This window comes from Lycorma delicatula, chromosome 1, assembly GCF_047948215.1.
Source record: "Lycorma delicatula isolate Av1 chromosome 1, ASM4794821v1, whole genome shotgun sequence".
In the NCBI taxonomy this organism is placed as follows: domain Eukaryota; kingdom Metazoa; phylum Arthropoda; class Insecta; order Hemiptera; family Fulgoridae; genus Lycorma; species Lycorma delicatula.
The window spans coordinates 13592833-13610293 of NC_134455.1; the positions used below are offsets into that span (position 1 = coordinate 13592833).

General features: G+C 28.0%; 1 protein-coding gene across 6 annotated transcripts in view; it reads left to right on the top strand.

The window, feature by feature from the left end:
- Window positions 1-17461, top strand: part of LOC142327879 (facilitated trehalose transporter Tret1-like) — a 318438-nt gene that overhangs the window by 255561 nt on the left and 45416 nt on the right. For all 6 annotated transcript variants that reach the window (XM_075371655.1, XM_075371355.1, XM_075371571.1 and 3 more), the window contains exon 2: window positions 14404-14536. In XM_075371655.1, the coding sequence (XP_075227770.1) occupies window positions 14449-14536 (88 nt within the window). In that variant the 5' untranslated portion in view covers window positions 14404-14448. The remainder of the gene's footprint in view (window positions 1-14403; window positions 14537-17461) is intronic.

The window sequence follows — 17461 nt, forward strand, 5'->3', positions numbered from 1 at the left end:
TTCAAAACCAAATTAAAAGATAAGTAAAGGCTAAATATGTACAAATCGAAGGAAATGATCACAGCCAAAACATCTTTATTCAGCACGTCGATGTGCATTTTGTAGTACATTAAAGAAACCGGTTAGATCCACTGGAGTTGTAGTATTTTTGTTGTTGTTTTATGTCTTCGTTCAGGGAAAAATTGTTTCCATGACTTTTATTAAAAATAAAATATTAAATATAGTTTCGAACCGATATAAGTAGGCCTAAAGAGACTAAATATTGAAGTAATTTAGATTTACTAATATGTTGTACATTCATTTCAATTTGCAATGTTTATACTTAAAAGTTTAGTTACCATGTTTTCTGTTGATACTTTTAATCTGATTAGTAATTACTTATAATTTAAGTAAGAATATCTGCTGACTTTTAATATAGTAAATTTCTGAATTGCGTATGGTTTTTGTGTAAATTATTTTCTCGGTCCTCAATTGTGTGAGCAGTGGTTCCACTCTGTGATCACTTTATCGCCCAAATAATATACCTTAAATATAAAATTTAGAGCTTTATTACGAAATATTACTATTTTTTGACAAAATAACTGACAAAAAAAAAGAGAATGAATGATAAAAACATGGATGTGTTATTTTCTACATTGATTGCCCGTTTACAGCCTTTTTTACGCAAAACGGTTTTGTCCGTCTAAGTGCTAGAAAGAAAGTTTCAACCGACAACCAATCACTATTGCAAAGTAAACTTGTGATTGATCATCTCTTCACTACTAAATGTCACAGATCATTTCTAATTTACTTTTCGATGGCTACGATCTAAATACGTCACTCTTTTACTTTTTTTTACCAACATTAAGATTAATTTTTTTTTCTGAGACCGTTATTTACAGCATCGTACTTTTCCCAATAAGCTAAAATATTCTTACTCTTACTTTGGTTTTAGATAACATTATTCTTTATCGTTTTACACCATTAGAAAATTATTTACAGAAAAAATCGAAAAACTGTTTGACACTTGACAAACAGTTTGATTATCAGCAAAACCCGGTAATTCTAGAAGCAGTTTTTATAATATTGTTAATTCAGTAAAATTTGTTTTTGGCATTGCTACATTTTCCAAAGTTAATATCTATTGACAATTATGTTTTCTAATACTCATTTATTAATTCAACATAGTTATACTCGTAACAGGTGTAGAACTCAGTTTGTTCAGAGAAGAATGAACGAGTCTTCTGCTCACAGAACTACTGATAATCTTAAGTTTCAAAAATCGGAGAATTATTTTTAATGTATTTAAACATCTATTTCTCTTTTTACAGTCGTTCTCTTAATCCTTTATCGCCCTTTTTTGTTACATTAATTATTTCTCCAAGTTAGTGTAACTTCCTTTTCTTCTCCATAATGCTTCTGTTCAAATAATCTAACACGTTTTTATTACTTTTTTATACTCTAAATACCATTACCTTATCTTTTCCTACTTTATTTCTAGTCCCACTTTTTCTTATTTTCTGCAAAACTTTCAGTATGTATACTTTTTTCCACCTTGTATCCACTTATCTATACCACATATCTCAAAGACAAGAGATGCGATCCTCTCTAATAATTTCAGTGGTATTTCATCTAACTTTCCAATACACCCATTCTAATATCCAAATCTGACATCAAATTAAATATGAAAAGCAATATTTTATCTTCTCGCCAAGTACTACTTCCAATTCTGAAGCACCTGTGATACTGTTTATTCTATTCGCTGTATTTTAAAATCCCTCATTCAGTTTCTTACTTACTTTAGTTATTTGTGACTTGACATACGTTTTTGTGTTTTTAATTCCTTGGACGAAGTGCGTGGAAGTATTGTATTTGCGAAAAATTTCGGTTTTCAGATTTCAACAGAAATTTCCATTTTGACCATTTCTGAATCCATTTTGACAATTTTCGGCGTGACGTCTGTACGTACGTACGTATCTCGCATTACTCAAAATCGATTAGCCGCAGAATGTTGAAATTTTGGATTTACAAATGTTATAACATCTAGTTGTGCACTTCCCGTTTTGATTGCAATTGATTGGACCAAAAATATTCAAAAAATCTCAAAATCCAAAATATTTGGATTTAGAATTTTTCTTAACTGCAGAAATAAGCACTCATTGAGAGCTTTTCAACGATATCATAAGTGGTACTTATTTTCATTGGTTCTAGAGTTATAGCCAAATAAACTTTTAATTAATCATATTTAACTTGCTTTAAAATTTCAGTTTACACTATGGAAACATCCTAAATTTATTTTTTTTGCATTTTTTAATTTTCGAGTCGTTTGTTTATTATCTTCTTCCTTACCACCCTTCAACCCTTCTTTTACAACAAAAATTTTGAATATTTGAAAACAATTTCTTTTATCAATTATAAATACGATGTTATCTATATTTCATATCTTATTTTTCTTCCCCATTCTAATCATTGTTGATGCACTACTTTTTTTTTTTTTTTTTTAATACTATTTAATGCCCATTATATAAACCTGAGGTATACTACATTTTTTCTTTTAGCATATTTTCTTAACTTCCTTTCTTATTTCTTAGTGCATCTAGCAAACATCTTCTGGATATATTATTAGATGTATGCGGTATAATATCAATTATATAATCAATTGTTATCAGATGACCTGCAGTAAAGATTAATTCGGTTTCTATCTTGTGTAGCTCTTTTCTCTCTCTCTTTTCAAATTCATCGCTACTCAAAATATCATTCTCTTTTTCTCACATAAAGAAGCTATAAACTTAAGTTAACATTTCAATATGACGAAAATACCGATTTACATTACTAACGTTTTATAAAATGATATTACTCTCAATTTTTCAATTCTTACTAATGACTAATTTTAACTAATGATTTGATTATGACTAATGATTAGTATTTTATCAATAGAAATACAAATAGTAACTGCTGTCTGTGTCAAACCGAGGAATAATTTGAATCTAATAAAAAATATTAATGTTATACATACCCAAGACGAAATGTAAAAATCGTTTTCTCAAATCTCTAATCACGGGTAATACAACAGTTCTTTTTTTACTGAATAGCCATAATTTTACTCAATATTATAACTTAATTAATCATGTTATTCACATAAAACAATAAATACCTCGTGATAATAGATTTGTATTTATTTGGCCTAAATTAAATGGGAAGACTATTTCAGAAGAAAACGTGATAGCATAATCACGTGATTGTATTGTCGTAACACAATAATAATACCACTTCAGAACTATAATTTACTTAATGTTCAATTTAAAACTTAAAAATGGTAATACATTTTTTCTTGTGTACTTGAGGAAAGCCGCTTATTCTGTATTCCAAGATTATTTTAAAATTTTAAACAGACAACTAACTATTTGATCTGTTAACTCGCAGATCTTTAATGCTGTAATATGCACGACAATTTAATATAATTGAATGAGTCATGAAACGGATAAAACAGACTAAATATATTATTGACCTCAACTAGATTATTCAGTGCTCAGAAGAGAATTCACGTGAATCAAACCATGTGTACAATGCAATAAGAAATATTAAGCCTATTAAGTCTTTCCTCAATCAACTTGCAATCATAACGTAAGTGTTATCCATGTAACGTAAGTGTAGAGGGTTTGTCTTATCTGCATCAAGGACACTTTCGAACGTTATTAATTTATATAAATACATTTGACAAACCTCTTCAGTCCAATCGTCTCTTTCTAGGGCCTCAGCTCACATCTTACTCGTAGACTACATTATTGAAGACAGGATGATGCGCCATAAGTCAAATAATGAAATCATTGATGAATAAAGTAATATTGTCGAATTAGTCATTTTTAAGCGAGAAAAAAAATGGCTCTTTTTTATTTGTAAAATTAAGAAAGGTATATATTATCACTTTAATCATTAATTTATTTCTATTCTTCTTACTAAAATAAGGAACTTCGGTGAAAAATATAGCCTAATGTAAACTCGAAAATATATATGATTGAGAAAATTTAATATTCTTTGAATTTAATCTGCCTTTTATTTTTGTAAAAATTGCACGAACTTTGACAGTACTTCAAATACAGATTTACTGACAGATTGACTGACAGATTTATTGTACTTCTAATAGCATATTCAAACATTAAATGACTCAGAATCTTAATTTGATGATTCATTAGTATGAATCATCAAAATTAACTGGAAAAAATCATTTTTTTACTTCCTTTTTCTTAGTGAAAAAAGGAAGTAGAATACACGTATGAATTATAAATTAGAAAGTGCAAACGTAACAAAAAATAACTATTCAAAGGTTATTTTATAAAAAGTAAATAAATGTATAACATAGCATTAAAATACTTAAAAATTTATTTTCGAACTGTTAATTATTATTAAACTGATACTTAGTTGTTTTATTTTTACAAAAATACTTATAAGACTGTGACCACCTGCATCATAATCTGACCATCTGGCGTAAGTAACTACCTTTTTTGAAATCCTTGCCGAATATGTAGAAAACGTATTTTTATTATTGGCAGCAGATTCCACTTTTCTTTTGTACATTATTCAAAATGTTGTTGGTGTTAATTCAGCATAATTTGAAGTATAAATCGTGAAAACTTGAGCATATTAGAAATAATAGTTGATTAATGGTCTTTTGTAATGATGTATATTCTAAATTCCTTTATAGTAATCACCTCTCTAGTCACTACTTTTCATTAGTCTCATCTTCAACCTCCACAAACAGATTTTACACTGTTATATCGTAAAAATCAATAAAAGTACACTTTAATTTATTTTTAACTTACCTGTGTTATACCCTGTTACATAATTGTAAGCAGATCTATATATGTATTAAACATGTTTAAATACCTATCCCCTCAGGTTTTTGTAATCCTTGACCTTCTTAGACTTCCACAGCACAAAAATATTAAAAATCTAGATTGAAAGTTTTGCGCGTTGGTTTCTATTTATCTGTATATCTCAAGAACAACTACACCAACAATCGTGAAATTTCTTAAGAAAGTCTTTTTATTACAAAAATTTATTGAATTTTTATTTTAAAATAAGTTACGCTTTATAACATTTATACTAGTAAAAATATGTTTCTTTATTAAACTAACGCCACTGGAATTAATACCAAAGAAAATTTTAACTGAGACAACCGCTTATAAATTGTTATTTTTCCAAGATTACTCATTTTTTATTATTTCTATCTATCGTCTTGAAATCTGTATTCATCCCCACCAATAAAAATAAAAGTTGTAATATTTTTTCCAGACGTCTTTGCTTCAATTAACCGACTTGGAGACGTATTATTATTATTATTATTATTATTATTATTATTATTATTATTATTATTATTATTATTATTATTATTATTATTATTATTATTATATTTTTTTTAATGCACGGCTATTATGGAGGGAATAGTTTCAAATGTTTTTACACAGGATAAATTATTTATTTTGTTTTTTAAATTAATTTTGTTTTAGCTTAAGTATTGTGTCTTGAATTGTTGAGAACAATTTAAAAGCAGGGTACTTTGGCATAGGAATTAATTTATGCTAATTTTTCATAACTTTTCACTGGTTTAACAAAGCAGTCTAGAACTTATTTTTGTTTATTATTTTTCTTTAGTTTCAAAAAAATTATATAATAAGTAAAATTGTAAGGTTAATAATAATTTAAAAAAATGTATCAACAGTGAAAGAATTAAATTTTAATCAATCCTTGTATCATACAGCAAAATCCTGTTAGCTTTTTGTTATTAACCCGCCGAATTGGTCAAGTGGTGAACTCGTCATCGCATTTCAGCTGAATTCGAAGTCGAGAGTTCTAAGATTCAAATCCTAGTAAAGGCAGTTACTTTTTTACGGATTTGAATACTAGATCGCAGATACCGGTGTTCTTTGATGGTTGGGTTTCAATTAATCACACATCTCAGGAACGGTCAGCATCAGAATGTACAAGACTACTTTTATTAACATTCATACGTATCATCCTCATTCATCCTCTGAAGTACTCTGTTGTGAATCCGGTGGCTAAACAGAAAAATGTTAAACATTTTTCTTATTATTTTGAGTTGCAGTCATAAGTCGTACATTTTTTTTATAATGTATATTATTATGTAGGTTTTCTACTATAATGTTATATTAGTATGTAGGTTACAAATGTTCCTAATATAGAACAAAATCATCTTTATTTCCTCAAGTTTGTTTTCTTCTGGAAAATGTATTATTTATTGATGACTTGTAATAATAACACAGATAACAAAAAGAAAACTACATACATATCTACTTCATCTGGCCCACCAACTGTTATTGTACTCTTTATTTTATATCTTATTTACTTTTATATTGTTGTTTATTATATAATTAATTATTATTATTCTAACCAAAACAAACGTGTATGGAATTCATTTTTAAAGCTTTGTGAGCACTACTTAAATCAAAAGGAAAGATCGGTTGATTACGTAATACGAGTATATAAATTAGAAATCCTTCGCTCTCATTTATTTTTAAAATTATACAATATTATTCGATTACTAGTAGTTTAAAATTTTATTATTTTTAATAGAAACGTAATATAATCATTTTTTACCATATCATAACAATGAATGGGACGTATTTTAACTGCGTCCAACAACCTCCATCTTATTTCTCTCTTGTCAACAGATGAAGCGCAATAATTAATTTTTTTCTCATTATTTTGTACGTATCTATCTTTAAGAAGTCATGATTATGTACTCTGTTGTTTAATAATTTATGGTTGCAGCATCGCTTCAGGCTTATTTTACATCGATTGAATAATAATGGCTTCTTCTACCGTGATTACCGTTTATTCTAGTCCAGTTATATGATTCAAGTTAAAGATGATCTTACACTCTTTGAAAAACATTGAGAATGTTTTATATAAATACAATTTACAAAGATGCCTTCATTTTTGTATTCGATGACAATCGGGAAATTTTCATGAGCTTCTTCAATTTTTCTTTCGTACATATGCGCTTATTTTAATCGTTCCCTATCTCCCTAAAAAAATCTCCCTAAAAATTAAAATTTTAAATATATTTTATCATCTACACACTCACTAAATTTGAAGTATTAAGCAGACTATAGATCCGTTTGTCACCATATAGATTATTCTTGGCATATAATAAGGTTATATATATATTTACTGTATAAATATTGTTGATGCCCCCTTTTCACCTTCAAGTTTTATTTGTTAATTTCAAATTGAAAAGGCTGCACAAAATATAATAAATTTGAAATATATTTAATTTAAATCTAATTCAGTCGTTTGTATTTAATTTTGCAGTTTACTAAATCCTTTGTACTTCTAGTACTGAAAGTAAATTTCTAATCCTGTATCTTATCCTTGTAATGAAAAAAATTATTATTAAATAAACACAAAACAATGCTCTAATAATATATTATTATCTAATTACTTAATCAACACGTATAATACTAACGCTAAAAAAAATAACATTGTATATAAATTAGACAAACAAAAATATCAATGACATAAATTTAATGGCAGCTTTTAAAATTATTATCCATAGCCAATAAGGCTATGAGTTTATTGACCATATAGCCAATAAACTATCGCATGAAAATAAACAAGAAGAAAACAAAATTAATGAAATGTAGTAGAAATAACAAAGATGGACCACTGAATGTGAAAATAGGAGGAGAAAAGATTATGGAGGTTGAAGAATTTTGTTATTTGGGAAGTAGAATTACTAAAGATGGACGAAGCAGGAGCGATATAAAATGGCGAATAGCACAAGCGAAACGAGCCTTCAGTAAGAAATATAATTTGTTTACATCAAAAATTAATTTCAATGTCAGGAAAAGATTTTTGAAAGTGTATGTTTGGAGTGTCGCTTTATATGGAAGTGAAACGTGGACGATCGAAGTATCTGAGAAGAAAAGATTAGAAGCTTTTGAAATGCGGTGCTATAGGAGAATGTCAAAAATCAGATGGGTGGATAAAGTGACAAATGAAGAGGTATTGCGGCAAATAGATGAAGAAAGAAGCGTTTAGAAAAATATAGTTAAAAGAAGAGACAGACTTATAGGACACATACTAAGGCATCCTGGAATAGTCGTTTTAATATTGGAAGGACAGGTAGAAGGAAAAAATTGTGTAGGCAGGCCACGTTTGGAATATGTAAAACAAATTGTTAGGGATGTACGATGTAGAGGGTATACTGAAATGAAACGACTAGCACTAGATAGAAAATCTTGGAGAGCTGCATCAAACCAGTCAAATGACTGAAGACAAAAAAAAAAAAAAGATCTAAAAATTTCTGCTGATGTTTTATTATATATTCTATAAGACTAATTTAATTTTAGTTCTTCTTCTAACCACTACTAGGAAAATAAAATTTAAAAAAAACCAGTAAAAATTTTAACGAAACTTTTATTTTTGTTTCTTTCTTTGTTTTTTCTTATAAGTAATTAACAAAATGGGTTATGTTATGAACACAGTTTTTTAATTTGTTAAAGGCATAATGTTACTTTTACTTTTTTTTTTGCCCTGTTACCAATTTACTGTTTATTGACAGTTGAACCCATAGCCTACATAGAGCAGACATACATATAGAGACTTATACTTTTAACATGAAATATTTTTTAACAATTTGATTTAAGTGAGTTATAAATAAGAAAGAAGCATTTGGAAAAATATAGTTAAAAGAAGAGACAGACCTATAGGCCACATACTAAGGCGTCCTGGAATATTCGCTTTAATATTGGAAGAACAGATAGAAGGAAAAGATTGTGTAGGCAGGCCACGTTTGGAATATGTAAAACAAATGTTTAGGGATGTAGGATGTAGAGGGTTTACTGAAATGAAACGACTAGCACTAGATAGGGAATCTTGGAGAGCTGCATCAAACCAGTCAAATGACTGAAGACAAAAAAAAAGCCAATAAGGCACTCAAAAAAAAGCATGTTTCATTTAACTACACCATTATACTTAAATAAAGGAAGACAATAAAGTTTTAAAGTAAATTACTTCAGTGTATTAAAAAATGTGTTTTATTATTAAAAATTATTTTTATTATTATAAATTAGTATTTTATGTAATATAAGTTTTAATTTTGTCAACAGTTTTGTTTTTTCTCTCTTGTCAACAGATAAAGCGTTTTTAAAGTTATATATATATATATATATATATATATATATAGAGAGAGAGAGAGAGAGAGAGAGAGAGAGATCGAGAGAGCGAGTGAGAGAATATACAGGTTTTTTTACAAGTTGTGAAAAGTTATAAAAGTGTTCACTTTAATAACTTAAAAACTTTCGTTTTAATAACCTGACGATGAAGGTTTATAAACCAAAAATCCTTCAGGATTCCAGATTTTTCTCCTTACTTCTAAAATAAATGCTTGTTTAAAAAGAATTATTGTTTTTTCAGTGCTCCTAATCTGAAATACTACTTACAAACAACACACAACTGAATAAATTTATAACCTTTGTGATTTAGTTATTTGTTCAGGCTTTACAGTCTTTTTTATTAAAAAAAGCAAACATTTGAGCTTTTGTAACTTGTTTATTTCTTAAAAATTGCTAAGCTTCATACTAGAGATATAGTCGAAGAAAATTTACGTTTTCTGTTTTTTAATAATTTTTTTCAATCATTTAATAGACTATTATTTGATTGTTTTTAAGTTTAAGAATCTTAAAGAAATACATAATCAATCAAAAGAAATACATATTTAAGAATTTAAATACCTCTTAAAGATGTATTTAAAGAAATACATAAAATAATATCCTTCAATAAAATCAATTAATTAATCATAACCTTTTTTTAACATAAAAAAATGCCTACGTTCTAATCATAAAATTAGAAAAATAATTACACGAGTATAACAAATTTTAGCATAATAGAATATTGGTAGAAAGAAAGAATTAATCGATTAATTGATATGCGAAAACAATTTATATAGTAATTACCAAGATGTCCGTTCAATTACAGTCGATAAAGAGATATACATAATTTTACCTAATCATTGTTCGTGATTTAAACAGTTTTTTTACATTCATTTCACCAATGTAAATTTACAGATTACAACATCGTTGTCGCTCTTAAGAAAATTGATAAAAGTGTAAAAAATATATATATAGAAGTCCTTGGCTTTTGAAAAGTCTTCCTGTACCGCAAGATAACCTCAATCAACACATACTACAAATTGATTTTAACACCGTTCAAAAACTCTTTATTTATTATTAAATATGTCGGAACACTTAAACCTAAAGGTCTTTGGCCTTCGAGCAATTACAACATTATTGTGGGACATTCAGCTGTAACGAACATGGAAGTCTTGATAATTGCCTATTTGTAACAATCCCTCTCTACGCCACCACACGACTCACTACAAAACCAGTCCGGATTGATTCCGGAGTATTTCATTGTTCTTAAAAAAATCATTGCCATTAACTTGATGCATTGTATAGCTAATTAAAGTAGGTCTTTGTTATTGATGAAGTAGTATAAAATATTGTTAAAAATTCATTCAAATATATTTTAAGGATAATTTATTAAAATGGAACAGTACTTTTATCGATTAGAGAAGTATGAAAATAGTTTTTGAGTTTTTGTTATTTTCTCAATAGTTTAATAGTTATTTACTCAATTTGTAGAGAATATCATTGGGTATTCATATAAACCATATGCAGTGTAATTGGTCAAGTGTAACGGTCCAATTTTCTTATAAGTACAGCAGACTTGTTTAGTAAGCGACTATTCCGTGAGATTTTTGCTGTTTGTTCATATAAGCATGCTGTCATTAAATTCCAAATCAAAAAAAAGATTTAAATTTTGGGCCTTTATTTTCTCTAAAGCTGAGTTATGGAGGTATATATTTTATTAACTTTTATTTTTAATTCAGAACCTTGTTCGAAATTCACATCTGAGATTTATATATAAATGAACTTAAACTAAAACTTAAACTTTTATATAATATGAACTTAAACTATTGCAGTCAAATTTTTCTAATAAATTACATGTTTTATAAAGATTACATAAATCAGTAGTTAAAATAATAAAACAATTTAATTTAAAGCACATGTAATTCCATTTTTAAGAGGTTTTAAAAACAATATTTTATAAAATTAATAGTTTGTCTTAGCCCAAAAACAAAAAAATTTTTTTTTGGAAAATTTTGAAAATAAAAATAAATAAAATAATAGTTTCTTTAACTAGAAAAAGATATGATTTAACATTCAAAATACGGTAAATATTTTTTTTAAATTTACATTTATAAAAATGTATTTTGACATTTCTGGAATTATTATTTAAAAGCTTTTTATTTACTTGCAAAAAAATCGCATATACAGATAAAAGGGTAAGGATACCATAAATTAGGAAGTAGATGTTACCCACAGGGTTGGTCTAGTGTCTTCCCAAATCAGCTGATTTGGAAGTCGAGAGTTCCAGCGTTCAAGTCCTAGTAAAGCCAGGTATTTTTACACGGATTTGAATACTAGATCGTGGATACCGATGTTCTTTGGCGGTTGGGTTTCAATTAACCACACATCTCAGGAACGGTCGAACTGAGAATGTACAAGACTACACTTCATTTACACTCATACATATCATCCTCATTCATCCTCTGAAGAATTATCTAAACGGTAGTTACCGTAGGCTAAACAGGAAAAAGAAAGAAAAGAAAAGAAGTAGATGTTGCCTAACGTCAAATAACTTCTTTCTTCTTTTTTTTTTTAAATTTGTTTCCACTACGTAATATATTGATAACAAAGACAATTTCCAGGTTTATAAGAAGAACATTACATTATATATCGTAAAACAAGATGCATGTTGAATTCACATCAAATAGAACAACAATGCTGCACTAATTATTAATTACTTGAACATAATTACATTTTTTTCAGAGTTCTTGCTTCTCTTAAAAGGCTTTTTTCTCGCTCTAAAACTTTCAAATATTACTTTGTACTGAATATTCCATAAAAATTCAATTGTTTTTTATATATATATAAATTTGTCAACAAATTATAGTAGCATAGGAGTCGATATTCTTTTAATGGCACAGTGCCAAAATAACTCTGTAATGAAATTCACCGTGCCAGACATTTCTTTAAGTCTTATATTTTAGTGTACATATAAAAAAGTCAGAATTACACTTATCAGCCCTAAAATTTTATTCACGAAGCCGTAAAAAAATATATATCGAACATTCGGGGTGTCAAATCTATATATATAAAAATGTTAAGTTCGTTTGTTAAGTTTTAATGTTAAGTTTTTTGGCTTCAAAAACTCAAAATGTTCTGTACCGATTGAGCTCAAATTTTAGCACGATATATAACCCGCATCAAAGATTGTTTTCATCTATTTTTAATAAATCTATCTATCTATTTTTATTTCGTACAGCTTTTAATAAATAAGAGGCTAATAAATCAGATGGAAATGTAAACAAACGAAAACCAATCAGATCAATGCAAGATGGCTGCTGTCAAACACAACGACCAATCACAAAGAGCCCGTATGGCCGTTGCCAATGTAAACAAAATCACAACTGATTAAGTAACAAATTTCTTTAAATTATATTTAACAGCTAAAACATCTGTATTTTATTAAAATAAAAAAAAAACAGCAAAACAAAAAGAAAAGCCACCAAGAAGGATGACTTACAGTAAATAAATTAAAACACCTAACTTTCTTATAGCCCAGATAGACTTAAGACTATGCAAACAAAAAAAGTCGAAATAACCAAATACACAGAAAATAATATCCCTACATAATGACCAAAAAATCCTTTGTTAGGTTATTTTTTTACATATATATGACCAAACAATCGTTTTTTGGTCATTTAGCGTTCTTTGTTAAGTAAAAGCAAAGAACAAAATTCACAAATAGTAACACTCAAACCACACAACTAAGTATTCGTTTTTTTTTTGTTTTTTCTAACCACCGAATCCACCGTTATGCATTGCTTCAGATGATGATATGAATGATTTATAGCGTATGAAAATGCCATGTCTGACCGGAATTCCAACTCGGAACCACCGGATTAAAGTTCGAGACGTTACCACTCGCGCCACGGAGGCCGGCAAACATATTCGTTAGGAGCTGAATAAAAACACGACTTACCAATATAGCGTTGTGTGTCAAACCAATATCCGAGTAATCCGATAATATTTATTTCTATAAAATTCTGTAAGCATAAAAAACGATTACGTAAAATATATTCCGATTCTAAAATTTTAGCTTCCATTTTTTGCTAGAAATAACGATTGCTACTGGTATGTTTTTTTATAATTTTAATTTGCGCAAATTTTAATATGAATCCAAATAAATAGTAGTTCCTAGCAACTACTATTTATTAAAAATAATTATTTAAAAAATATTTTCAATATTTTGAAGTTCGTTGAGATAAAAAATATTAAAACATTAAATAAAAAATTCTCTACGATTAGATGTCTGTTATACATTTATTTTCTTTATATTATAGGATTACAGGATTATATAACTTAAAAGGGATGGATGTTATAAAAGTTGTACATGATTTGTTAGCTTAAAAGAAAAAAATAATAATTATACCATTAGAAATATCACTGGAAATAATACAATTATAAATTTTGTTTAAAAAAGAATAGACAATCCCACCGCCAAAAGAAATTGATTTCATACATTTTTGAGTGCAGTTTGTTAAGTTCTAAAATGTATTATTACTCGTATTTTCTAAATAAGACTTTATGAAATTAAGAATTTAACCTGAATCTCAGTGTAGGTACAAACTTTTTTTTCTTATTTAATGAATATTTTTTTTCAAACAGCCAAAAATTTGATGTATTTTTAACTAATTTTATTGTGTTTTGTATAGTTACAATTTATGATTTCCCACGAAAAGGGTACACTTATTTGTTTCTTGGCACTCTCTCACAGTTCTTTGTATGACTTTCGATTCGTATAAACCATCTGAGATACAAATGGCATTAAAAAGTGTCACTTTCTCTTACGGTAATGGAGTTCATCATACGGTCAGTTTCTGTGATGAACAGAATTAAGGTGTTACTTGCAGTGCTAAATATTACTTGAATATCGTGATTTAGGTTTGTTATGCAATATATTGTTTTAGTCCTAATTATAATTCCGTGCATGGTTTTTATTCTTTCAAAAGAAATGCAGGAGCATTGTTATTATTTTCGTAATTAGATTTTTTGAGATTTGTTAATTTTATTGAAATTTTTTTTAACTATATTTACTCCACGATAGATGTCCCTATATTTGCCAACTAAGGTACTACGTAAGAACTTACCGCTTACTTTTTTCTTGTCGTTATATTAACAGTTCATTTTTTCATGCGGTTTAATTGAAATTTAAAGCATTTTTTTAGCTTACTTCTGACAGTCTATTTATCTCTTTTTTTCATTTTTTTTTAAGGTGGCAGCGACTATAGCGGCACACACCAATTCCATATCTGTGGGCATGTGCCAAGGTTATTCAGCTGTATTATTACCTCAACTTCAAGCGGATGCCACCCTAAATATTTCTCAAGAGGAAGCGTCATGGATAGGTATGTATCAATCTTACAATAATCAATTTACTTGTGGTTATTAATCACTACATTTATAGTTATTTGTTTCCTCACGTTCCGATCTTGACAAAGGGCTAAGATTAAACATCTTTAACGACATTAAAAAATATTCTCTCTGTGTTCATTGCACAGATCACTGAAATTATCCCAATTTTGATAAGATTTTTTATATGAAAAACCTCTTTTTAAGCAAGAAATCAAAATTAATTGTAGTATTTTTACCAGTTGCAAATTCCAACGTAAGCTATCATTATAAATTAAAGCAAAAAATCTTTCTCGAAAATAGCCACGTACTAATTCTTTTTTTAATAGATTCCATTCTTGCACACTTAAAACCTGATTAAATTTACAGACAACTTTAAACATTTTTAATTTGTTTGGATGAGCTTTTGTTAACAGTAAAAAGTTATAAACTAGGAACCTAATGCGTATACTAATAACCAGTAGTTTTACTTTCTCGTCTAGCGCTACAGCAGAGAAGGGAAAACGCTATGGAAGGGCTTCTATAGCTGTAGAAGGAAAAGTATTGTTATCGGTCCAATTTGGGCATATGCGGTTTTCACCGGATCTTGACGTTTTGACACCTAAGGAACCCAAAAAACCGGATGGAAATCTTCCGGATGTTCATATGTACGTGTGAGTATGTGTGTGTGTGTGTGTGTGTGTGTGAGTTTGTGCGGTGTCCCACACCTTATATCTCCAGAACTACATGACCGATTTTGACCAAACTTGGTCAGATTACTTCTGTGTATGGGCCATTGATGCCATTAAATTTTCATCTTAAAAGATCAAGGGAGTGAGGCTGCAAAGCAGGTCATTCTCAGTAACTCGAGATTTTGCCTTTTAAGGTCTTTTTTTCTTAGGCACATTTGTTAAAAATTAAAAAATAATCTTTGCAAAAAAATTTCAAAATCGCAATCCACCCCAAAAAATGCTACAAACTAGTGTCTAAGTAAGTATACTGGGTCAATAGTACCTCCTGTCACCACAAGGAGAGCTAGTGTAGTGCAAATTAAATACGGTATGCGTGCGTGCTTTAGTTAGAATTAAATAAACATCATTGAATTAAATAAACAAAAAATTTTGTATTTAAATAGAATTATAGATATTTTAAATTAAGTTGTGTGTGTATGCCTCGTGCGCATAGTAAACTCTTTTACTAAACTCTAATCTAACCAGTACGCCATCCATACCAGTTAGAACTTTATTTAGAGCTACCGAAAAATAGAAAAAGAGTCCTAGAATCAGTTCAATTGTAAAATTGATCTCTTCACTTAAAACGATACAGATATCAAGAATGTAAAGATGATCTATCTATGCAATGAAAAACAGCGAAACGAGACAAATTTACCCAGACAAAGGAGTGCTTTAAAGTACTCTCTAGTCATTTAACATCCATTCAACCCAACTTCTGTGGAAAGTCTAGATTTTTTCCAGAACGGAAGCACTACATTACTGTGACAATTGTTAAGTCCCATGCATCATCTCCTCTGTAATTATAAATAAACTAACTGTCACGTTCTTCCTTTACAAAGTAAATAAGTTGTTATATTATGTTAGCTTTGACCAGATGATATTTATAATATTATTAGTAATTATTTGGTATTAATTAACACTTCATTATATCATCATACACACTCATTAATTCACACATAAAAGTAATAAATAAAATAATGTGTATTCACACATTAAAGTAATAAATAAAATATAATATTAAAATAAACATTAAACATGTGTCAGCATTAAGACATAATAAAATATATATTTAAATAGAAACTGAACAATAACTTTATTTACTACATATTATTGAACTAGCGAAAAATACATGTGTAGAATAGTGAAACCTAAATTAGGTATTGAACTGAAGTGAACTTTGTTCTACATACACTTTCATCCTCCAGGCCATGGATACATGCGAATATATTAGGGATATATGCGGATTCATGAATATACATGAGGATAAGAAGATTTATTAAGTAATATTATTTCAATTTTCCATTAATCTATATTATTAATGATTTACATTGTTAATTAAGTAATTAGCATTATGATGCACAAAGATCAATTGTTTAAACCGAGAAGGTTAGTAAAAGCCTCTATAATTAATTAGATTGGCATTTTTACTGACAAATTTGATGGCTCAAAAGGTGATAGTTATGCCTTACAAATCAAATTAAGAAACCTTCTTGATTTGCATGGCAAATGTGAAGCCATTTAATTATTTAAATGGCTTATTTCATTTGAAGTGCTTTATTATCTATAATGAACAAACCAAGGTTTCTAGAGTTAAACTCTTTTATTTTACTAACATTAGAGTTGATGCATTTCATTATAGCTATGAGTCAAACTAAGATATTTAAAAATGTTAATTTTGATAAGATCATTTATTAGTTGCTTCAAACATTCATTTTTATCTTTTGATAATTGGCAAAAATGAAGGGATTTACTATACATGGATATTTTAATACAAAATTGTCAATTAAAAGTGAAATAAGTACAGATTGTTAATGTTAGTATCTGGAAAAGAAGTAAATTAAACATCATTTATGGCATCCAATAGATTTTATTGGGAAAATGATTTCCAAAATATTAAGGAAATAAATAACCAGTGGATCAACATTTCATTGGTTTTACACATAAATTGTATAAACTAGGTGTATAAACATGGTAGTAAGTACAATCTTGTATTTGTTATTGAGAGAAATTACAAAAGAAATAGCTGAAATAATCTCATTGAATTTTATTATATGTAAAGAAAAATTATTATTGAGATTTTAAATATCTTCTATTAATTAACAATAAATATGAATTAGATTTTGCTGTTGAAAACGTAAAACAAAAATCTGTATTATTAAATTTACAAAACCTTTTATGATGAAATTATTATCTTTGAATTTTTATACA